Source organism: Penicillium diatomitis (genome assembly GCF_028827545.1).
Source record: "Penicillium diatomitis strain IBT 30728 chromosome Unknown utg000003l_segment0_segment0, whole genome shotgun sequence".
NCBI lineage: Eukaryota > Fungi > Ascomycota > Eurotiomycetes > Eurotiales > Aspergillaceae > Penicillium > Penicillium diatomitis.
The window spans coordinates 22,578-45,501 of NW_026623175.1; the positions used below are offsets into that span (position 1 = coordinate 22,578).

At 52.2% G+C, this 22,924-nt stretch overlaps 7 protein-coding genes across 7 annotated transcripts; 4 read left to right on the forward strand and 3 right to left on the reverse strand.

Annotated features, from left to right (window-relative positions):
• Positions 1-29: 29 nt before the first annotated feature.
• Positions 30-1,037, forward strand: N7539_002273 (O-methyltransferase; the record flags this gene model as incomplete). Its single annotated transcript, XM_056931876.1, has 3 exons — positions 30-290; positions 374-925; positions 993-1,037. The coding sequence occupies 3 exons, from the start codon at positions 30-32 to the stop codon at positions 1,035-1,037; spliced, it is 858 nt and encodes a 285-aa protein (XP_056791835.1).
• Positions 1,038-2,056: 1,019 nt separating this feature from the next.
• Positions 2,057-3,553, forward strand: N7539_002274 (uncharacterized protein; the record flags this gene model as incomplete). Its single annotated transcript, XM_056931877.1, has 1 exon — positions 2,057-3,553. The coding sequence occupies one exon, from the start codon at positions 2,057-2,059 to the stop codon at positions 3,551-3,553; it is 1,497 nt and encodes a 498-aa protein (XP_056791836.1).
• A 3,812-nt stretch (positions 3,554-7,365) lies between these two features.
• N7539_002275 (uncharacterized protein) lies at positions 7,366-9,613 on the forward strand (the record flags this gene model as incomplete). Its single annotated transcript, XM_056931878.1, has 7 exons — positions 7,366-7,526; positions 7,742-7,861; positions 7,936-8,001; positions 8,117-8,216; positions 8,302-8,928; positions 9,005-9,301; positions 9,371-9,613. The coding sequence occupies 7 exons, from the start codon at positions 7,366-7,368 to the stop codon at positions 9,611-9,613; spliced, it is 1,614 nt and encodes a 537-aa protein (XP_056791837.1).
• A 335-nt stretch (positions 9,614-9,948) lies between these two features.
• N7539_002276 (uncharacterized protein) lies at positions 9,949-11,740 on the reverse strand (the record flags this gene model as incomplete). The annotated part of the gene is made up of 5 exons (XM_056931879.1): positions 9,949-10,310; positions 10,400-10,609; positions 10,695-10,848; positions 10,967-11,409; positions 11,620-11,740. The coding sequence occupies 5 exons, from the start codon at positions 11,738-11,740 to the stop codon at positions 9,949-9,951; spliced, it is 1,290 nt and encodes a 429-aa protein (XP_056791838.1).
• Positions 11,741-13,011: 1,271 nt separating this feature from the next.
• Positions 13,012-14,766, forward strand: N7539_002277 (FAD-binding oxidoreductase; the record flags this gene model as incomplete). Its single annotated transcript, XM_056931880.1, has 3 exons — positions 13,012-13,206; positions 13,282-13,767; positions 13,834-14,766. 3 exons carry the CDS (start codon positions 13,012-13,014, stop codon positions 14,764-14,766), a joined length of 1,614 nt encoding a protein of 537 aa, XP_056791839.1.
• A 1,181-nt stretch (positions 14,767-15,947) lies between these two features.
• On the reverse strand, positions 15,948-17,820 carry N7539_002278 (uncharacterized protein; the record flags this gene model as incomplete). The annotated part of the gene is made up of 5 exons (XM_056931881.1): positions 15,948-16,534; positions 16,613-17,004; positions 17,061-17,218; positions 17,292-17,387; positions 17,485-17,820. The coding sequence occupies 5 exons, from the start codon at positions 17,818-17,820 to the stop codon at positions 15,948-15,950; spliced, it is 1,569 nt and encodes a 522-aa protein (XP_056791840.1).
• Positions 17,821-19,718: 1,898 nt separating this feature from the next.
• N7539_002279 (putative xylosidase/glycosyl hydrolase) lies at positions 19,719-21,449 on the reverse strand (the record flags this gene model as incomplete). The annotated part of the gene is made up of 1 exon (XM_056931882.1): positions 19,719-21,449. The coding sequence occupies one exon, from the start codon at positions 21,447-21,449 to the stop codon at positions 19,719-19,721; it is 1,731 nt and encodes a 576-aa protein (XP_056791841.1).
• Between the last annotated feature and the right edge of the window lie 1,475 nt (positions 21,450-22,924).

The window sequence follows — 22,924 nt, forward strand, 5'->3', positions numbered from 1 at the left end:
CAAGGCAGTTACAAGACCACAGGAAAACAATGGCAGGCGCGGATTTTGACCAGACCAAAGCCTACGCGACCCAGGAAGAGGGCACGGGATACTTTGACGATGGCCGTGAAATTGAGCTACTACACTTCGTCTACGCGCACCCAGATCTAGACAATATCCGTGGATCCCCTGCAAAGGTTCTTGCGGCCATTGATGAGTTCGGCCGCACCAAGAAGTATCTTATGAATGTCGGCGAGGACAAGGGACGGATTGTCTGCGACTTGATCAAGGAAACAAAGCCCAAGACCATGGTGAGTTGAACTGCCACTTTCCATCCCGCGCAGGTGCAATGGAATTCGACGGGAGGCTGACGGTTCGTACATACGGTTGACAGGTCGAATTGGGAGGATACGTGGGCTATTCATGCATTCTCTTCGGTGACATGCTTGCCAAAGTGGGCGGACAGCGTTACTTCAGTCTCGAAATGAACCCCGAGTTCGCCGCCGTCATCATGTCGCTGGTCCACCTGGCAGGCCTGTCGCATGTTGTCGAGGTCGTCGTGGGACCCAGTGATGCCTCATTGGCGCGTCTGCACGCAGAAGGACAGTTGAAAGTGATTGATCTGTTGTTCCTCGACCACTACAAGCCCGCCTACACCACTGATCTGAAACTTTGTGAAGAGTTGAAGCTCGTCCGCCCCGGATCGGTGCTCGCGGCCGACAACGTCATCAAGCCCGGAAACCCAGCCTACCTGGAGTATGTCCGCAGCACAGTGCAGCAACGACGAGCAAAGCTCGGCGAGCTCCACCGGGGCGAAGAACTGCCCGAGGAGACGGTCGACCAGTACAAGAAGCGTTATGCCATGTCATTCAACAAAAGCCCCGGCAATCCCAATCTGGTGTACGAGAGCAGGATCGTCCACAGTTGGGAGCCTACGGGTGTTCCGGTAAATCGAAGTTCCGACCTCTGACGCTGTCCACATGCAAAGGCTAATTAATATTCTTTTGGTTTAGGATGGCGTGGAAATCACTCGATGCGTGGGCGAAGACGTGCAGTAGCTCAACCTCCAAGCTGCCCATGGCGACAACCATGACTGGTCGGTCTGGTGATGTCGGAGACATTGCTGATCTATTAGAATTTCTCTCCAGCTCATCAATACACAAACTAGGAATTATTTGATTTGCCGGGATTTCTTTTTTTTTTTTTTTTTTTCTCTTTCGCTTCCATTTTAGTATCAGTTGAATCCCATTGTCTGCCTCTGCTTTGATGGACACGAACAGCTAAGAGTTTATTTTTCTTATTTCTTTTCGAGGTAGAAAAATGACCGCCTCTCGCTATGACCGCTATGGCCGCGGGGCTAATGTCCGTAGTGGACAAGTAAATTCTTCAGACAGCGAGAGCTGGCAGACATCCAACGTGTCTCGTTACCCCACCAGAGCACGATCGCGGAAATTCAGTGATTTCAAATGGTGATTTTCGGGCGGCAAGATATTCTGGTCATCGAGAAATTGGAGCAGCAGAGACTATCAAAGCGGGGGCGACGCTATTTGCAAGTAGTACCGAAAGGAGAGTGCAATGTAGGCACTGTAAACAAGAAGAAGAAGATGGATCTCGGGAGGACTCCACCAGAATTGTGGCCCACATGGGAGAACTACCTTGCGCTTCCAGCTGTGGCAAGCTGGACCGATCCGCGCGCGTGTGTACCGATGACAGAACTAACGAGAGAAATTACCTCTCCCCCCCCCCCCCCCCCCCCCAGGTCACAGTCCAGCGCGGTCTTCGAGCGACGAGCTCAGATCTTGCTAGCGTACACATGTATGTCAACCGGATTTTTCTTTCAAGGCACGATCGGCCCTTGGAGGTGGGGATCCAGCCTGCATGACGTGTCTCAGCACGATCGTACCTACGCATTGCCAGATGGAATAATAATACCGTGATAATCTCCGATCCTGTCTTTCGAAATCGTAGACTGCGAGGCTTTGACAATCTGAAGTTGAATGAACTTGAGGAAAGCTCATATGAAAACATCTCCTCCCGTGATTTAGATCGATACCCGCGTCCAGGAGAGTGGCGACTAATGGAGGGAAAATCCACCCCTTTCTTCTACCGTCATGGGCCGAAGAATGTCCTCCTTATTGTGTTGAGCTTGCTCTGCTTGCCCTTGTCCCTGACATTGACAGCCATTGCGCTCTTGGTGGGTGGCAGACAAGGCTCACAGCGATCGGCCGATGCGGCCCCCAGTGGTCGTCGCAAGACCATCTTGGTGACAGGCGTCTCCATGACCAAGGGCCTCACCATTGCGCGTCTCTTGGCCCAGCATACCTCCCATCGCGTCGTCGCCGCCGATACGGAAACCATACCGTATACATCGCCAGGGCGATATTCCTGCGCCATCGCCAAATTCTACGCCATTGAAACGCCTGTCAACAACAAGAAAAGCCACTATGTCCAGACCCTTCTGAACATTCTTAAATCCGAAAAGGTGAACCTGTGGATCAGTTGCAGCAGCGTGACCGATGCCATTGAAGATGGAGAGGTCCTGAAAACCGCGCAAGAGATGCTGGGATCCAGCTTCAAAGCTGTTCAATTCGAACGCGACGTGGTCGCCAAGCTCCACGAGAAAGATCTCCTCATAGACTACATTCGCGATCTGGGTCTAGTGATCCCCGAGTCCCATCGATGCACCTCGGTGGGACAAGTGGAGCAACTCCTCGGGCTTTCCACACGCGATGGGTCTGGAGGACGGGGCGAAAAGCGATTCATCTTGAAGCCTATCGGCGTGGACGACAAGGCCAGGGCCCAGATGATGACCTTGTTGCCCTTGGCTCACGGCGGGCTTGCAGCAACCAGCTCATATCTGAAATCGCTCGCCATTTCCCCCGAGCGGCCTTTCCAGCTGCAGCAATTCATCAATGGTTCCGAATATTGCACCCACTCGTTGGTCGTTCGAGGCCGGGTGAAAGCGTTCGTGTCGTGTCCGTCCTCCGACCTACTCATGCATTACCAGGCGCTCCCTCCCACCGCGGCGCTAAATCAAAAGATGCTACAATTTACTCAACGAGTGTGTGATCACGAAGGGAAAACCTTCAGCGGCCACTTGAGCTTTGACTTTCTGGTCGACGGGACTGGAGAGGATGCCACATTATACCCCATCGAATGTAATCCACGGGCTCACACGGCCGTGGTCTTGTTCCGCGACACTCCTGCGATGGCCCATGCATACTTGTCTGTCTTTGAGGAAGATGGGGATCCTTCAAAGTCCAGCACTGTCAGCACCCCGGCGGCGCCGGTGGATGATTACTACTGGATCGGTCACGATCTAGTCACTTTCCTGCTCAGTCCTGTTCTAGCTCTCTTGTGTGGAGCCGGGAGCTTCTCGGCGGTGCACAAAGGGCTGAAGACCTTTAGCTCCCATCTGCTTTACTGGCGGGATGGCACCTTTGCGATTTGGGATCCACTGCCGTTCCTCGTTCTTTATCATGTCTACTGGCCTATTCGGTTCGGCCAGTCGCTCTTCAGCGGCCAGCAGTGGAGCCGGATCAATGTTAGCACAACCAAAATGTTCGAGTGCTAGATGTGGCGGAGAGATCCACTGCGTAGCTCCATCGACATCTTGGATCATCGACCTGAACCTTGCTCCCGGGTAGCGATCGTTGGACGCGCCACCTATCCTTCGGGGTCGAATGTGGATGTTTGGAGCTTTGTCTATTTCAGGTGGTTGTGGATCTTTGAGACAGCTCTGGAGCTCCCGAAGCAAGATGGTGTATTTTCTGTTGGTCATCGTGTTCTTCAAAGGGTCGAGCGCGCTTTTTTCCTGCTACTGGGTGATTTGTTAGCAAAGTTCAGTATCTTCCTCTCTGAACAGATTCGGGCCTGAGGTGCCTGACGCGGTATGCGTGTTCCTTTTTCTCTTTCCCCTGAAGGATAAGGTATGAGCTGGAGATGACTCCGTCGCGGAGTTCGCTGATTCCGGACTCACACCATTACCCGCCGTCTAGTGGGAGCTCCAACGGAACGGAACGGACTCGATCTGATCGTGAGATGATTGCGGGGCCTCAGATTAGCTTCCGCCCTGCTCCATCCAGTCCACCATCCGGCCAGGCCAGGAGGATCTTTGGACCGGGAAAGCGAATGGCTCCCACACAGGTGGGCGGTTCCAGTATCATACGCTCTCCACATCCAAGGCATTCGTTCTCGCTCTTGCTTCCCTCCCCCATAGGATGCTTGACTTTGGAAATCCTATCTCGTGTGTCTCTGCTCATGACCTCGGTCGCAATCGATAATGCAGCATCTGAGACATCCGGTCCAAATCTTGGTAACGGGACCCTTGACGGTGGATCTCATGGAAGCATAATCGGGTGCGTACTATGACTGAGGGGGAGGCAACCCCCCGGGCAGATCAATCAGCCTCCATTTGCACGTGACAGCGCGTCGTTGCTCGTTGCGAGTCCATGCTAGCGTGTGTCAATAGATGGGGATCTCGGTCGACGGAGTAGTCTTGGTAGAGATTTCCAGTATAATTTCTGCAGTGCTATCGAACTTGTAGTCATGAGGACTGGGCAGCCACAGAGTCCCTGTTCGTTAGTAGTGGCCCCGTCCAGAACCGCCCACTGGAGTTTCGGCCTCGTCGTAGCACTTTCAATGGTGCCGATGGACGGATAGCATACTACGAGAGAACACAGACTCTCAAAGAACAGTGTACAGAATGCAGAGTACAGAGTATGGAGTAGTAGTGCACACTGACAGTGTACACTGTACAGTCCTACAAAGAGGTCCAAATCCCGACGACCCAGACAGTAGACGTCTCCGCCATCAACTTCCGGCCATTTGGCGTCGTCATCGTCTTTTCAAAGAGAGCGAAACCCCCCCCCCCCCCCCCCCCCAAAAAAAAGAAAAACTAAAGATACATTCAGACTCAAAATCACATTCATACTCAAAGTCACTGAGTCTCCTGCCAAAATCCACCCTCACGGATGTTATTATGTTTCGCATGATTTTAGTTGCGAATGGCGCGGCTACTAGTTGAAGAGTATTAGCTACTCTCTGAATTCTCTTTCCTCTCTCTCTCTCTCTCTCTCTCTCTCTCTCTCTCTCTCTCTATCTCTCTCTCTATCTCTCTCTCTATCTCTCTCTCCACGGTCGACTGCGCGGCCACCGTCCGGCGTAGCGACTCGTATGAGCCCCATGTTCATTGGCCTATGAAGACGCTATTGTCCATCAGCTGGTCTCCTCTGGAAGCATAAACCTGAAAAGAGCGACCGTTGAGATCCCATGGCCTGGAGGGTGCAGGAGAGTACAGGATGGATGTACTCCGAGGGTGCCTTCTCCCACACGTCTTCCCTTTCCTGTGATATGTAGGGCACATGCTCCCATCACTGGAGACTCTTGGCCCTCGCCGGACCAGCATGTACTCCGCCCAACGCCCTTCTCGCAGCTGGCTTGCGCATGGATGTCCATGCTCGGACCTCGTGGTCCATGCGATGCTGGTCCGCACGGTACACTGGTGAACCGGGTCGGCCAATGGATCCAAAGCGGACGCGATCAACGATTCACCACCTCTCGCGACCGATCCAGGCGGATCGAGGAGCGTACCGACTACCAAGTATATTGCCCATCGACCAGCGTCAGAGCGTAGCACTGGCACATTGGCAGCCATCGATGACATCCCACCAATCAGTCATCGCCAGAATCATCAAGAGAGTGGTTGAGAAACATGGGAGAATGGCCGGAAATGGCCAAGACCCGCTCTCCTGCTCAGATTCTCCTCGTTTAGCTGAGGGTCCGTCTCCACCGAGGGGGCTTTCTACCCGAGCGATGAGTGCCTTCACTCCTAATGTCCGGTAGCTACACTCCTGTCGACGTACCTGGTACGTAAATTCCTGTCGGATGGATGTAGAACTAGACGGTAGACACCGTGGACTGTGGGGTCCACACGACCCTCCGGCCAAGTTCGAATATCCGCCAAGTGCTCTAATCCGGCCGTGTCCTGGCAGATCTCCCAGACATCTCGACCAGGGGGCCCTGGTCGGAGGCACGAGTCAAAGGGGATATCCCGGGGCCAGTGAACGAAGTGGTCACCGATCCAATGGCAATGAGGCGCAGATCTTCTCCGATCCATGCGTGCTTTGGTTCCAGTTGCTCTCAGATCTTGGGAGAGCTGCGGTGCTGCATCGAGGAGAGGTTCTGCATGGTACTTTCACGTACCCGCTCCATCTTGTTCTCGAGTTGGAGTCTGGGCGATACCCTGTGTATACTTCAGGGTACGCCCAGTGCACGTTCACCCCGACGACAACTTTACAGTAAGGATCTCAGTGCTCAGTCCCATGCGGCCGGGGATTTGCGTGAAACGGTTGTTGACGACGCCGCCTTTTGCCCCCCAAGAGTGATCCCGGCCCCCGGCCCCGAAACCCCACGATGTTCGCGTTTCGTGTTTCGCGTCCGCGTCCTCTTCTGCGAGCAAGATTTCTCTCTTGAGAGCCATACTTATCCCATAGTTCCAGTTGTTTGCCAGTGGTCCTCAGCAGGTCCGATCGATATTGCACCCTCGATTGTCCACTATCCGGGACTTCTACTCGTATGGCCTACTAAGCACACCCTGCTCTCGCCTTGCTTTTTCTCACGCAAATAGACCCGAGGGGCCACGCGAATAAGAGCAAAAGCAAAGCAGAGCAAGAAAAACAGTAACCAATCGAAAACTTCGAGCGAAGCCAATCGAGACCATGCCTATTTACTACTGGGCCACTCTTACGGTTGGATGTAACCTGCACGGGGCCATGTACTGACTGCTTTGCACGAGATGACCCAGCGCAATAACTGGCCACCCCCGCCATGTGTACAGTCTGAACCATGACTGTCAGCCTATGACCAAAGCGCAAAGGCTGCGAGTGATGCGAGTAATGCGGCAACCCCCTCTTGGAAGTCCGGTTTTTCCTTCCCGGGGGTCGTCGTTTTGGGCGGTGACCCAAGTCGACAGACTGAGACGGGTGAGGAGGGAGGGGAAAGCTTGGAAGATCCAATTGGAAAAAAAAACGAAAAGAAAAGACAAGAAAAAAAAAAAAAGTAAAAGAGAAAGCAATAGAGCAAAAGAGAAGGTGGAAAAGGTGGAAGATCCCTCCAAAGAGGCTCGAAAAGCTGGAAAGTCTGGGAGAGATGGAGACAGAAAGAAGGCAATGATGACAGTGACGCCCAAGGTCACTCACCTTCTTCCCGAAAGCGGTTCTTGAGGAGGATGAGCGGTCCACCCTTTCATGCGTCCCATCACGTAGCATTTCCCGTGATCTCGATCGCAGATTCGACGCTCGAGGCTAGATTGTATTTGAAGAAACCTGCGCCCCAGATTTGATTTGCAACAGAGGAAATCCGTACATGGATTCGGATTGTGATGAGATGGACGCATTTTTAGGCCACAAGGCGGATGCCGCGCACGCTGAACAAAGTGGCGATGAAGCTGTCTCTTTTGACGGCCACCCATCTTTGACGGGTACTAGCGATGTCGTCGTCTCAACTCGAGGCACACCCTTTGAGCGAAAAGCTGCGCTGATCAACCGGTACGTGACCATCTCGGCAGGACGGAGAAGGGCGTGCGAGCAACGCCCACGAAGATACCTCGGCGAATCAAGCGGAGAGACGAATCTCCGAAATTGAGCAAGCAAGAGCAAGAAGTCATGATCAAAGTGAACGTGAATATTAAGGCGAAGGAGGGAAAATGGAGTGAACCATCCCGTTCACCACACATCGCTAACCTCGACATCTACACAAATAGGGAAATCGACAAATTCGGCTTTGGACGTTACCAGCAATATATCTGGACACTCTGCGGGTTTGGCTATTTTCTCGACCTCGCGTGGGCGCAAGGAGTTGGCTTGATGGCGTCGGCCGTTTTGTAGGTCCTTGGTCGACACAGAGAGAGAGAGAGGGTGAGCCCTCTGTTTGCTAACGCGCATGCCGGTCGGTCAGTCAAGAAATGAATGTGCCACCAGAGAGACAGGGCTTGATCTTTACCTGCTCGAATGCTGGTCTGGCGTGAGTTTCACTTTGCCCTGGCATTTCATGTTTCCCTTGAGAATCTCGGCGACGAGGTGGGAGAAAAAACGGAAGAGGGATTGCAAGGGTTTCTTGCTAACCGCCTCCGCTACAGAGTTGGGGCCTTTACCTTTGGCATCATCACCGACATTATCGGTCGCAAGTGGGCATTCAATCTGACATGTCTGATAACATCCATTTTTGGCATGCTCTTGGTCAGTGCCCAGAGCCCCCATTCTCTCCTGACTCGTCCAGTGACTTGAATGATCATACTAATTGTTCGACTCGTTCATGCGACAGGCTGCGGTGAAGTATAACTATGCTGCTATCTGCGCAATTTACTTCTTATCCTGCATTGGCTTGGGCGGCAACATTCCCATCGATGCCGCAATCGCCTTGGAGTTCCTACCTCAAAATCGCCGCTTCCTCGTCTCCCTTTTGGGTATGTGGCAACCCATCGGTGTCGTGGTGGCCTCCGCGATCGCGTTTGGCACGGCAGCCAAGTATCGATGCGATGTCAAGTTACCAGCGTGCAATGCCCCGGACCTCGGTTCCGGAGAGGCTTGCTGCACTGTCTCCAGCAACATGGGTTGGCGATATGAAGTAATTATTATCGGCATCATCACCCTGCTGGTGTTTATCGTACGGTACTTTATCTTCACCTTCCACGAGTCGCCGAAATTCCTCATCAGCAAAGGTCGGGATGCAGATGCCATCGAGGTGCTTCGCCAAATTGCCAAATTTAACAAGGCCCCAATGCCAACACTCAGCATTGAAGAATTCGAGATCATCGACACGGATGAGGAACTTCATCGGCGTTCGGGCCTCGTCAAGGCGAAGGTGGTACAGAAGTTTACATTCATGCGTGGCTTGTTCACGAACAAGATCCAATGCATCAGCTTCTTCCTTTTGGCCGTTACTTACATGGTATGGCAGCTCCCTTCGAGTCTCTTTCTTCCGCGACAGATTTGCTGATTGTCCCCTTTTCGTTCTTGCTGTACAGGGCGACTACTGGTCCTTCACGCTGGCCGGATCTTTCCTGCCAATCGTTCTTCTCCGCAACAACATCGGCAGTGGAATCGATGTCACCGAGACCTACCGTCAATATATCTATATTTATCTTCCCGGAATAATTGGTGCAGTCTTTGCCGTCTTTTCCGTTCAGCTTCCGCTCATCGGTCGGAAGTGGTCGCTTGTGATCTCGGCAGTCTTGCAGGGAATATCGATGGCGATGTACACGCAGGTCAGAAACACGGCTGGATACGTTGGTCTGAATGCATTGGAGTACATCATGCAAACGGTATGCAATCGCCATCTCGATCATATCTCAACAGAATTTTCCTACCGGTACTGACTGCTCGCTTCCTAGTACTTTAACGCGGTGCTGTACGCTTCGGCACCCGAAATCTTCGAAACCACTTACCGCGCCAGCGCAAGTGGAATGCTCTCTTGCATGGGTCGTATCGCGGGTATTGTCGCGCCTATTGCCGGTCAATCTTTGATTGCCAAGGGCACTTCCGGTGTGCTGTGGCTCGGGGCTGGCGGAATCTGGCTCTCGGCGGTGCTGATGTGTTTCCTGCCCGTGGAGATGCGATCGCGGCAAATGTATTAGCGTGCTCTCACTTGTGATTTAGATTCCCCCATTTAGATATCCTCTCATTGTTCGATAGCAGAGAATATTGATTTCTTTTTACCATTTGCATTATTGACCTTCTTCGACTGGATGCGTTTGAGCCCAGATAAAATTCCTCAACTCTACGCATCTACCTACGGTGGGATGCTAATTCGAGAGGCTCCTTGCCTTGGTGGTCTTATCTGTATGCTCATCATGGGGTCAATGAGGAATATTTTTCTGAAGATGGGATAAGAGTCCATGAATCTTGTTCTGTTATCAATGATCAACGCTCTCAGAACACGATCACCCCTATAAAGTACCACAACCTTGTTCTAGAGTGAATTTCCGTGTCGTCTTCCATGGTCCATCTGATCAAAGTCATCGTTCCTGTCGTCAACCGTCACCTCAATCCCATGATTGATGAGGATTACACCACGGCCGTGTCCCCGAGCCAGGTGTTCCTGGCTACTGGAGGGACTGGATGATCGGTATGCGCTAGTAGTTTGAAAGGTGGTTTCTTTGCCGGACAAGTTCGTCATCGCGATGTTTCGAGATCCGGATTTGTGCGATGGCATCCCACTCATCCTCCGGCCATGGGCATTATTGTACGAGCCGTATGCGTAAGAGGTCTTGGACGGCGAAATGACAGATTTCACGACACGATATAAACCCGGGCAGCACCCGATCATCACAGCTACATCACACGACGCCGGAGTAAGTCAACCTGTTTCTTTCTGAATCCGTTTTGCTCGAGAAATATGTCTCAATTTCCGACCCACTCACCGATTGCAGATTCGATAATCCCCCACAAGGCCAGCCACGATGGAGCGGGCTGGCCGTTTGAGGCTCCGTTGGATCGACTGCCTAGTTGAACGACTCGGATCGTCGCAATAATGATGCAGATCCACCCAAAGCAGAAAAGACCACCAATGCTGAGTTTTTGTTTCAGCTGCATTTTCAGATGCCAGATGAGGCGAATGGGCAAGGCCATAACTGCATCCCGATGTCAATACGTGCTGCCTCCCCAGAATCCCTTTGTGCACCTCAGTCTCGGGGACAAGCTCCACGGTGGACTTACTTGCAAGATCTGTAACAATGTCTACTGCATAAGCATAGTAGAGGCTGATCGTGGCTGCGCGAATGTCTCGAGGTGTACCACAGGCGCCCGCAGTGAACCATGCATGAAAGCTCGAGCAGGAGAACCAGGATGACAGGATGCAGCCAAGGAGAAACTGTCGGAGAAAGAGACAAGCTGCGTGTCAGTCGTACAAAGACTCGGCGAAGCCAAGGATCTATCCTTAGGGCTGAGTCTCCCAGGGATGCACCTTTCTCGAGATCCGATTGACTTACTAGAGCACAGGCGATGGTTATCCCCCACCATGCGTAGACATAGGTCTTGCCCACCAACAGGCGCTTGTACATCGACAAGAGAGAAAACTTGACCATCCACAGACAGATCCATAAGGACGAGGTCGTCACAAAGAAGACGGTCTGCAATTGCAAACTGTCGTCCATGACCGTCGGATATGGTTTGATGAGTCCATTCTCAAGCGCGGACAGACGGAAAATGGTCGGCGCGACGAAGATGTATAGGATGCTGAGTTCCAGGAAGAAAACATAGGCGACGAGCAGAAGACAATCCTCCGCCCTGATATCCTTAACGCCTCGTATGGAGCCCGCGAAACGGGTTCCTGCAACGAGTGAAGTCACCACAATCAAGGCAATGCCGGTCGCCTTGATTGTTTCGGGGCCAAAAGTGCCCACGATTGCCATCTCTCTCCTCAACCGGCACACTTTGCTGTGGCCGTTTCACACGGTTGCAAATGCGATCGACGCGCCTTTGGGAAGGCGATAACGAAGATGGCGACCTATGCAGGACCCTGTGTAGATGATGAAGAGATGGTTATCGATCATCCCTATATCTGCCATTGCACCCTATTTGCCTAGCGCATCAGTTGGCGCAAGACGATGCAGGGGTGACTAGCCAAGTCAAGCTTGCTTACCATTGTCATCCGCGACAAAGTCAAAGCGAAACGTGGGAAAAAGTACCATATTCAGCATGTCAGCCCCGAGCAGAACAGGGATTTTAGCCTGAGGAAGGAACGTGAAGGATTCGAGATGCATGTACTGGTAGCGTGGCGGTCCACTGGCTGTCGTCGAGGAACGCCTTCTGTCGCACTAAGCATTAATCTCCAATCTAAGCGACATGGAGTGCGGTTACTGGAATAGGCCAAAGAATGTCATTGACTTTGCTAGTGCAATGTAACCTGGCAAGCACTAATGGGTCTAATCCCTGTCGAGATTAATCTGGACGTGTCCTTCACGTAACAGCCGAGCATGGATGACAGTGCGACCCATATATCTCCGGACGGTTAGGTACCTTTTTTTACGTCCAGTTGTGTCGTTCGCCGTGGACATTATTTTTGTGACACTGACCACAGAACCCAGATCCAATACACTTTCTCCAGGCGACGAGTTCACGGCACTCGACTGTCATTCTGATCGAACCGCTTCCCATCGAGATCTTCCTTTGGCTCTCGAGACCCAGATCACCTGACGGCAATGGGACCCTCTGACCGACGGACCGAGCCGGATCCGTCTCCCACTTCACTCCTTCTTGAGTCGCCGGTGCTTCTTGTGGACGTCCCTTGGGGTATGGATGGACACGGAGTCGTTGCCCTGATGCCTCGGAGGTTGTGTCAATGCAGCAGAAGGAAAAGGGTTCGATCGCAATCAGCGCGACCCCCGATATTATCTTCGACACTAAACCCGTCGGAGGAGGTCAATAGTCACCACACTCCACCGTGTTCCCTCCGTAGACTGTTCGATTGGACGCACGGGCACTGAGGGTCGGCCGCTGTCAACCCACTTCTCGAAGCGACATTTCTATGTGGTCCAGATTCATCAGACTGCCAGACATATATACTTTTCGACCCTTTCAAATAACAAATAACGCGCGCTAGTCCATTGAGACTCCATCAGGCACCTTGCCACAACGGGGAATATCGCCTTGAACCGTGCTGCTGCTCCTCCACCCATCTTACCCGCGCCCGGCTCGACACTGCCTCTTTTGCGCCGCGATAATGCCTTCACGTGGGGTCGACGATGGTCGTAAACGAAAACGGCGGCCGATGGTTCGCGGCCTGCTTGATCCGAACCCCTGAAGCGACTTCATCTTCCAACTTCCAGGAACCATGCCGTGGTCACTGCTTCAATTAAGCGATCGGAGAGCGGATAGTCGGCTAACCGACGGTCGATTGACCCCAACGGGACAAGATCCAGTTGGTGACACACCATTTAAAAGTGCGCTACCCCTCTGGATCTAGCAAATCCGTTTCCTCTCAAAGACTCGTGCGATTGTGCGTGGTGAACGATCCCAGTGAAGTCGCTCCATCATGCTCTCCATCCCTCTTGCCGGCGCCCTTGTGGCCCTCGGTGGAATCGCCCTGGCGCAAGACGTCGTTGAGACTCCCAACTTCAACGTTACGGAAGGTCTCCTCCAGTTTGGCGTGAATGTGTCGACTGTTCCGGCCCTGGAATCGTTCAATACTATCCAGTCTCGCTCAATTGACAGCGGATGTGCTGCGGCCGTATGTTGAACCACCAGACCCCTTCATGGCACTTGGGGCTACAATAATCGATCTCTGACCTTTATCAATGTATAGTGCGCAAGCTTGGGCTTCCTTTTTGGATCGCAGAAGGTGAACGCGCAAAACTCGGCCCTTTACAACAACTTCACAAATTCCTTCTGGTCCGAGCAGCAACTGGAAGTACAGCCTCACTGTGTCTTCCGTCCCACTCACAACACCGATGTCAGTGTCGCGGTGCTGCTCTCCCGGTTCACTGGCTGTCCGTTTGCCGCCAGGAGTGGTGGCCATGCCGCCTTCAAAGGAGCCTCGAGCAGCGTGGGTGGAGTCAGCATCTGGTTCAAGGATATGACGGCCGTCACTCTGAATGCGGACAAGACAGTCGCGTCAGTTGAGCCCGGAAATAACTGGCTGTCGGTATACTCTGCACTGGAGCCCTATGGTTTGGCCACCGTTGGTGGTCGTGCTTCCAGCATCGGCGTTGGCGGCTTTGTGCTGGGAGGCGGTATCTCCTATCATTCCAACTTGTACGGTTGGGCCTTGGATAACGTGCAAAGCTTCGAGGTAGGTCGAGTCCCATATGGATTCCCCTTGACGATTTGCAGCATATTCTGACTTGTTGCAAACTAGGTTGTGACATCAACCGGTATCATCGTCACTGCCAGCCAGGATTCTTTCTCCGACTTGTACTGGGCTCTCCGTGGGGGCGGAAACAACTTTGGACTTGTCACCAAGTATAACCTCTACACCATCCCTTGCCCGACGATGCGGGGAGGCGCTCGTGTCTTCACCCAGAACAACTTCCCCGAGGTGATCGATGCCTTTATCAATGTCGTCAACAACGCCACCGTGGATGGCAAGGCCCAGCAATATGTTGCTTTCCTTCAGAATCAAGGCTTGAACATTGCCTCGGCTGAACTGACGTACGTGGAGGATGTTGCTGACCCAGCCATCTTCCGCCAATACCGAAGCATTCCCGCCATCGCCGATTCCACCAGCACCAAGACGCTGGTGGAATACGTCCAATATCTGGAACTTGACAATCCGTTCGGATACCGTGAGATCTACTGGCCCATTACGGTGCAGCTCAACGAGGAGTTCAGCAACTGGGTCGTCAATCTCTTCTACTCTCTCATCCCCCAGGTGATTAACCTCAAGGGCGCAAACCCCGTCATTATCTACCAGGGTATCACAATCCCCGAATTGAACAACATGGCACGTTATGGTGGAAACGCCCTGGGTCTTGATGCCTCCAAGGGGCCCCTCCACCTCATGCACGTTGCTTTCTGGTGGCAAGATGCGGCGGACGACGATACCGTCTATGCCTGGATCCACTCCTTCTGGGATCAGGTCATTGCTAAGGCTCAGGAGATGGGCATCTTCGACGAGTACATCTACATGAACTACGCCAGCATGTTCCAAGACCCAGTCGCTGGATACGGTGCCAGCAACAAGGCCCGTCTCCAGCAAATCTCGAGCCGCTTGGATCCCAACGGCGTTTTCCAGAAACTGCAGCCTGGATACTTCAAGCTCAACGGAGCGCCCGTGACTTTCTCCGGCTAGGATAGAGGTCGTCTCCATGTCATTGATTAAAAGAAATTAGTAAATTAAAATGTTAATAACATTATAGATTTCCAGCAGTCCTTACATGGATAGGGTACATCTAAGATAGTTTGTTTCGATGACCAATTCCGGCTTTGCCCAGATATTTAAGTACCGTCTTGGACAGATTGATGAGCTGTGACAACTATGGCTGACATACCTCACTCAACGAGGGATGGTACCTACCTCCACACTCACTAGCTCGATGTCAATGAATAACTACTAAGGTGGTAATTTACCTACTACTTAGTACTTACTACCTCTGATGCCTTCATAATAACTGGGCACTCATTTGGTCAATTTATAGGTAAATCCAATTGATGCTATTCCCATCAATGGAATAGACTGACTTGAAAGTGGGGAGTCTCCGGCTTAGGCCTTTCTGCATCCTATTCTCGATGACGCAGTGGACGGGGGTGGTGGTGCAAGGGAAAATGTTCCCAGATGCCCACAGGTCTCGATGAAAATGAATGTAACCACCTGCAGAAAAATAAGTTTGAAACCTGTATGAATACATGATTCCGCTACATTATGAATATCGGTTGGTATGAGGAATCTGGGACTACATCTCGAACCCGAGACTGCGTAGGTAGAAAGCTGGTGTTAGGCACCTCGATCGCTAGAGAATATATATTCGCATCCATTTCAATGGGGGACTTAAGCTAGATCCAATTTAGATCCAGTCCCGGCGTTTTCCACTGGTTCAAGGTTGAGCTACCAATTGGAAAGTTCTTAAGCAACTACGTAAGGTATTACAGAGGTGCTGTGTTGTCAACGACATGAAAATCTTGATTTCAGGAACCGCCATGGAGCCTAACCTTATCGCCTGCACCAAAACGGGACGCGATGCGGAGGTTTCTTCTAGCCATATTACTCTGGAATTCAAGTACCGTGATACATTCGAGGACTCCTGTCTCGTGTCTGCGACTCGGGCAAATGACTTGGATATGTGCTATAATTTATTGGGAACAAATCTAATCAGGATCATATTCTTGACTAATAACTCAATGAGTTGTGCGGCCAGGATTGAGATTGAGGCCTGACATCCACCATCTTTCACAACCTTATGATCACGATGAAGTTGATCCCCCTTCATGTCCACTGCCTACTCGCGCGTGAATACCGCGACCCTGGTACGAGACTCAGAGACACTGAGAGTAGTAGGCGTTCTGCGCCTTGCAGGTGTACGGACTAGCGCAAGTTGTGGGACCTGTCCAACCTTGACCTCCACATTGGGCCCAGTGCTGGGCAACACTGGTACCAGTAGAGCCACTCGCACTGGTTGTCGAGGTTGTGGTGTGAGTGGTCAAAGTAGTGGGACCGGTGGAAGAGCCGCTACCAGAAGTCACAAAGGTAACCATTGAGTAGCCTGGCAGAGTAGCATGGACGCTACCGGCGTTGAGGGTGATTGACAAGCTTGAGGGAGATGAGACGGAGTTGTCCATGTAGTAGGCCTTGGCAGAGGAGATCGAGCCGCCTCCAAGGGAAACAGCCTGTGCGCTACTACCGGTGTTGATCATGACCGTGGCAATTGTGCCGTCGTTGTTCTTGAATGATGCCACCTTGGTATTGGAGGGAGCGCCCGTGGTACCGATACGGACAGCGTCTGGACGAATGTAGCGAGAGAACATGGCAAAGGCCCAGAGTGAGCCCGATGCGGTCACCTGAGTGGACGATCCGGAGCCAGTAAGGGTGACAAGACCGGCAGCATTACTGTTGGACTGAGCGCCTGTGGAATGGAGATGGATCAGTCAGAGTTCTCTTTGAGTACAATTCGCCACGGGCATGAACAGAGAGGTCTACTCACCAACCCAGTACAGGAAGGCACTCAGGTTACACTCAACCAATCCCTGGTAGATGTATTGAGCCCAGGTGAAACCTTCATTCGTCGCACCACTTGAGTGCCATGTGGTAGAGAAGGAGCTGTCCAGGTCGGCGTACTCGGTCTCCCATACTCGGAGACTTGTATCGATGGGCGCGGTGCATTTGGACGTATACCAGTGGGAAGTGATACGCGACATGTATTTGGTGGCGTCCGCAGAAATGAGTTGCTGGGTGAATTTGACTTGATCGTTCCAACCCTCGGCATCACAGCAAGTAATGCCGGTGGATAGGCCAGCCTTTTGAATTGTGTCATGCAAGATGGGAATGAAAGACGCCGCCTCTGTGCCATCGGATAGCATGGAATCGTAGCTCGGTCTGCAGAAATTCAGTAAATATGGATGCTTGTCCGAATTTATGCAAGGTTCACGTACGCGAATTCCGGCTCGTTGAGGAAGCCAACAAAGTCAATAGTGATTCCCTGACTGGCGTAATCTTTGATGTATTGCACAAGATAATTGGCATAGGCCTGTCTCCAATCTCCCGAGGAGCACGAGTGTCCAGTCACACCACAGAGGTAGCCACCGTTGATCTATCAGAACATGTTAGTTTACTCAATCATTGCAGACTGGTTACGGCTAATGGTTTCATCACGCATAACGCACATAGTTGTCATTGGTTTTCATATATCCCGGGGCACTCCAGGCGTCTGCGTAGATGTACTTGACACCCATGGCACGGGCTTGCTTGGACCAAAAGACCTAGTACATTGGAGAAGTCGTCAGTAACATAGGCACTACATGTCGAGACAACGACACACATGGGGAAGGTCATTTGCCAAGGGACTGAGATACTAACCTGGCTGGAGTCACCATTCAGTGGCTTGTAGCTTGGCGCCGCCGATGGCGAACCGGGACTGTTAGGCTCGATGCTGCCATTGGGATCCGAGGCAATGCGGTTGCGCAGAATAGTCATTCCTGCTCCCTCGGTGGTACTGAACATGTACTTCAGTGCCTGGGTCTGCTGCGCAGAGGGCGCATTGGCAACACCATTTCCGAATCCGAACGCCTCCGAGAAACCAAACCCATCGATAGTTTGGTATGTGGTGCTTGGGTTGAGGGTCACCGTAGATTGTGCCACGGCCAGCCCAAGGTGCAGGGAGGCCCCCAGTGTTGTTGCTGTTGCGAGACGCATGATAACAAAAGGGTTTTATCGATGTAAAATTGACAAAATGAACCTGTTTTTCATAGAAAGACAAAGAGCGTGCTGTTCATCGAGAGCGGCTCATGTCAGGTTTATGTAGTCGTGACCGTCGTCGGCCGCTAGGTCATTGCCGGAAGAAGGCATCCATTCTCCTAGGGGTAGATTCCGGTTAGCCATCTGCCAGCCAAACAGGAAGACATTCCGAGCATTAGCTTGCCTTGCGCTCTCAACTCGAGATTCTTCAGCCAGCAAGACCTCCACTTCTTTTTCCGAGACGGGTCTTTAACCGACGGACACGCAAGCATTCAGGCCCGTGCGTGAGTTTAAGATTTGACCACCGGCAGTGGGTGACCAGGCACATCGAGGAGCTTGTATCAGTCTTGCAGAGGGACAGCCTGTCATCTCAGCCTAGCTTAGCTTCGAAAATAAAAAAAACACAAATATAGAAAGAAAAGAAACTCAACTTGGCAGGATGCTCCAACGACCACGCTCAATGACGACAGCCATGGGACATGCGGAACGAATGTGAGAAATTCCCAACAATCAGCTTCTCTGGTCCGGCACAAGGAAGTGTCGACTACACACATCCCGTGGTGCATACGGTTAGTAGTCGTTCTCTAGCGGCAGCCCTTGAAACGGAGAAGTTAACACCGGACATCTTGGGAGGTTGAACAAGCATTTCTCCAGCGGGGTCAGCGTAAGCTTATTCCGGCCAGGGGGTAACCCGACTAGGCTGATAGGGTCACTTCCGTGGAGCCAGGAACCCGTAGATGCCGGAGCCCCACAGCGCCTCCATCGGGATGAGACACGATGAAACGGCGTTCACCCGTTCTTCCAGTGGCGGAGATTGTGCACTCTTGGAGCTTAGCAGCTCATACACGTCCACTCAAATCGACCGAGGAACGAGGAGAAAGCTTTCATGTTAGCCGGCTTTGCCGTGAAGAAGTTGCTCCCACTCCCTGGCTTGGATCGGGGGATCACAGGCACGGAGTCATTACGTTTACGACATCGGTGGGAATTGTCTCAACCATCTTGTTGGTGAGACAAGAAAAGCATAATGGTAGGAAATAAAAAGGGATAGGTCTCAATTCATCGTCGAGTCTCAATCTACCGATTAAGACGCTCGGTTTCAACCCGACCCCAGGAAAGGCTTACTTTTGCAGCCGTCGGGAATTGAGGATCGAAGCCATCTTTCGTGCTGATGATCAATTGGGAAACCCTCCGACACAGAAAGACGTCCTACCATCTCGTAGTCAGAACTAAAAGACGACACAGATGCGATTGCAGATGAACTGGAGAAATATCGAGCTCAATCATCGACTCCCGTCGCATCTACACCGCCTGCTCCCAAACCCGTACGCAATGCCATCTTTAGCTCAGTGATATGGCAGTTCCTCTACCTCGTCTTCCTGCAGGATCCCCTCGGCTAAACAACTACCTACATGTAGAATGGCGTAAAATCGAACCTGTTACCTTGATAAGGGTGAGTGGTTATACTAGGTTACTAAAACAGTCGGTTCCTACCGGCTGAAGCTGACGATTGCTTACAGCGGACTGGAGACTGCCCGCGTAGGAAACACGATCTCAACGTCTTTAGAAAGCCTTCGGTCTGAACCACACTAAATCACCGTATATGATGCATTCAGTGGGTTGCTGCTACATGAAACCTCTGTCAAGTGAACAAGGATAGAGCAAGACGTAAACATGTTCGTACGTTGCAAGGTCAAGAGTCTAGACAATACATCAACTGGTGCACCCGCCGAAATGAGGTGGAGTTCGCGCCGTTTCACATTCCGGTAGTCCCCCTTTCGGAAAACACGCATTGAATCTGACTTCTTCTCTTCTTCCCATCCTCTTCATTTACAGCAGGATGTCCGCCTGTGAGAGGCTTAGACACACTGCGAATACCAGGCGTTGACAAATGAGCAAGTCGCTCCTGCAGCGCATGCGGTGGGACCAGCCCACCCGCTACCGCCACATTGGCCGTATTTGCTTTGGGCTCCTCCACCTCCTCCTGCGGCGGCAGTGGTGGTGGTTGGGTTTGCGGTGGTCTTGCTTGGGCCTGTACCGGTGTTTGCGGTGGGGACGCCACTCTGCATATCGAAAGAGTTGACTACAACGCTGCCGCCGAGCGCTGTTGTGGCGTAATTGAAGATACCATATCGATATCCCATAAAGAATTGCCAGGCATTGTTGAGGACGAATGGGTGGCCGATACTGACGAAGGAGGAACCGTCAGTGCTGTAGGAGAAGGTCGCAGTGCGACCGCTGCCGGGACGGATGTCGGCCGCGGCTCGCAACCAGATCTTAGAAGTTCCCCCGGGTAGATTGACGCCAGAGACTTCTGAACCAGTAGATTGAGTATTCCATTTGGAGTCCATGGTGAGACCGTCGACCATGCTCACGCGCAGGGTGCCTCCATTGTTCACTACTGCCACGTATGCCGATGAATCTCGAAGCATCGCCAGGCCACTGCGATCTCCTGAATGCATGCTGCCGATGCTCAGTTCGATGGTTGCGTAGGATTGAGGTCCCAAGATACGGTGCGTCAGAGTGTTTCGCGCCGAGTAAAGATCGTTGGTTTGGGTGGCGGTGCGCAAGGTCAGGCCATTGTTGACGGTGAAGGAATTGGTGTCCGGGTTGTGGTTCCATTCCCACTGGGGTCCCAGTGAGGTTCCCTGGAATCGATCCGTGCCAGTTGGACTGGACGAGATTGAGGGAGTCATCGGATATGGGTAGGACTGGCCCCAGCCTCCGTTCACAGTAGTGACTTGGGGGAAACCATCCGAGCCCCAAGTGATGGGAGCCAGTACTGGCACACGACCGCCAGGGTAACTGTCCACGAATGCCATGTAATACCATTTTCCATCTGGAGTATCGACGATACCTCCTTGATGAGGGATGCCACCTCCCTGGATCGGGGTCGCAATGTTCTTCTCCAGCAGCTTTTGAGTGTAAGGACCCCATGGACTTGAGGACTTGAGGACGTACTCCGCATTGGCGGGCAAGGTATTGAAGATGTAGTATTCGCCATTGATCTTGTAGAAGCGCGATCCTTCAATGGCACCGATAGTCGATGAAAACACCTTTTGCGTCTTCACTTGACCCAGACCATCTGAGGTCAGCTGGGCGACGCTGATGTCAGTGCCGCCGTAAGCCACATACATGACATCGTTGTCGTCGATCAGAAGGCCACAATCATAGTAGCACTGGTTGATGGTACCACTCTGCTTCCAGGGCCCGGTAGGCGATGGAGCAGTGTAGATGTACGTCGTGCTGAACTCGATACACCCGATCCAGTACCATGTGTTGTTGCTTTTGCGATATCTGAGAGTGGAGGCCCAGATGCCCTTGACATAGGCTTGACCGCCCTGCAAGTCATATTTGGAGCCCCAGTTCAAGGAGGGGACGGAATGGCCGATGTAGTCCCAATTCACCAAATCCGAGGACTCCAGAATCGGAGCACCTGGAGAATAATGCATGGTCGAGGCCGAATAGTAGAATTTGCTTCCCACGCGAAAGACGTCCAGATCAGCCAGATCCTCCCAGAGGACCGGTTGATTGAAGTTCGCACCACTCACGGCTGTGGCCAACAGGCCGAGAGCTGTCAACACTTTCATCGTGAGAAAATCCCTTTGACTTTCAATCTGGACTCGTTGAACTTCTGTGAATTGGGCGATATCAGCAACGAGTCGCACTGTGAGATGGTCCAGTTGCAATCCCACCTTTCTGAAAAGCCGGCATCCATCATTGTGCATCAGCTCTTATAGTATGGGCGACAGTGCCATCTGCTTGCCGATCGACAATATGCCAAGAGGTGGGCTGTTCTGCAGCATGAAACACCCGCTCCTAAAGTGTCTCTCCGCGAGGATAATTGCTGTTTGGGGCATAGTCTAGCCGCGCAGGGGGAAACTCCGCAATGATCTATCGGGGGTCTCTGTGCAGGCAGACCGCGATGTTCTCAAGGTGTACTGCAATAATTGACGGAAGAATGGTTCTGCCCCAGTCACCATGGATGAAGGCAAAGTTCTTCAGAGCTGCATCATCCCACCTATTCTCGTTCCACGCTGGTCAAGCGTCCGAGGTCACAATCGTCATGGTCCCTCCTCTCCCAGTTCGACAAGTGCAGGACACCGTGCCTGATTCGGATTTATCCAAGCTCTGAGTATCAACCCCCACCGGAAGCCATATTCTTGTCCGTTGATGAGACGAAGAAACGACTGAGTTGGGCTAGTGCCGGACGGTATGCGGGCAATACTGCGACGTGTGGCGGGCGAGGAGTGGGCGTTGATGTGAGACACCCGGTCCTTCGGTCTTTTCACGCTTGAAATGGGAATATGGGTGGCTTCCGGATCTGTCATATTGAGTGATGCGTGCTCTGCGTGCCTCGATGTGACTTCGTCAAAGGGAGTAATTTCCCTTGGACGCCACAGGGGTGAGAGGAGTTCCAGGGTCCAGACTTGGTCACCTGATGAACTGTATTTGCTGAACCATCACGAAATAATTACCTATGATTACATGGCCATTCTGGATCAACTGATTTATTCGATTTTCCCACCTGGTCGTCTTCTCCTTCATTTCTGATGGAGGACCGGCAAAAGCTACCTCTACATCTGAGAAAGCCCGTTTACCTTAGTAACTACCGAGATCGTCCAATGTGTTGGGACTTGGGACCCCCCCACATCGGAGCATTGAATCCTCGGTCCTGATGGTTTGTGAAGAATTCAAGACATCCCCCCCCCCCCCCCCCCCCCCCCACACATTTCACCGGCTGCTCCGTGCTCATTCATCCTTTGCATGATCCTTCTCGCCCGAGGAACTTGAGACAATTGAGGGCGAAACTGGGCCAACGTGGATGCGCTTCGGCAGTTAGCGAAACCGGAAGTCTCCGAATTTGTTTCAAAGTACCTACTATCGTCGAACATGAACCCTTCATCGCCCTACAAGCATTACAAGCTTTACTGTTCTTTTTTTATTCGGATCCATTACGCTACCATGTTTGGTGTGTTTCCTCTTGATTGTTGGATTCCTGTACGGGGCCACTTACTTGTGTCTCTGTTGACGCGTAGATGCCAGGTGGGAGATCAGTGGAAAT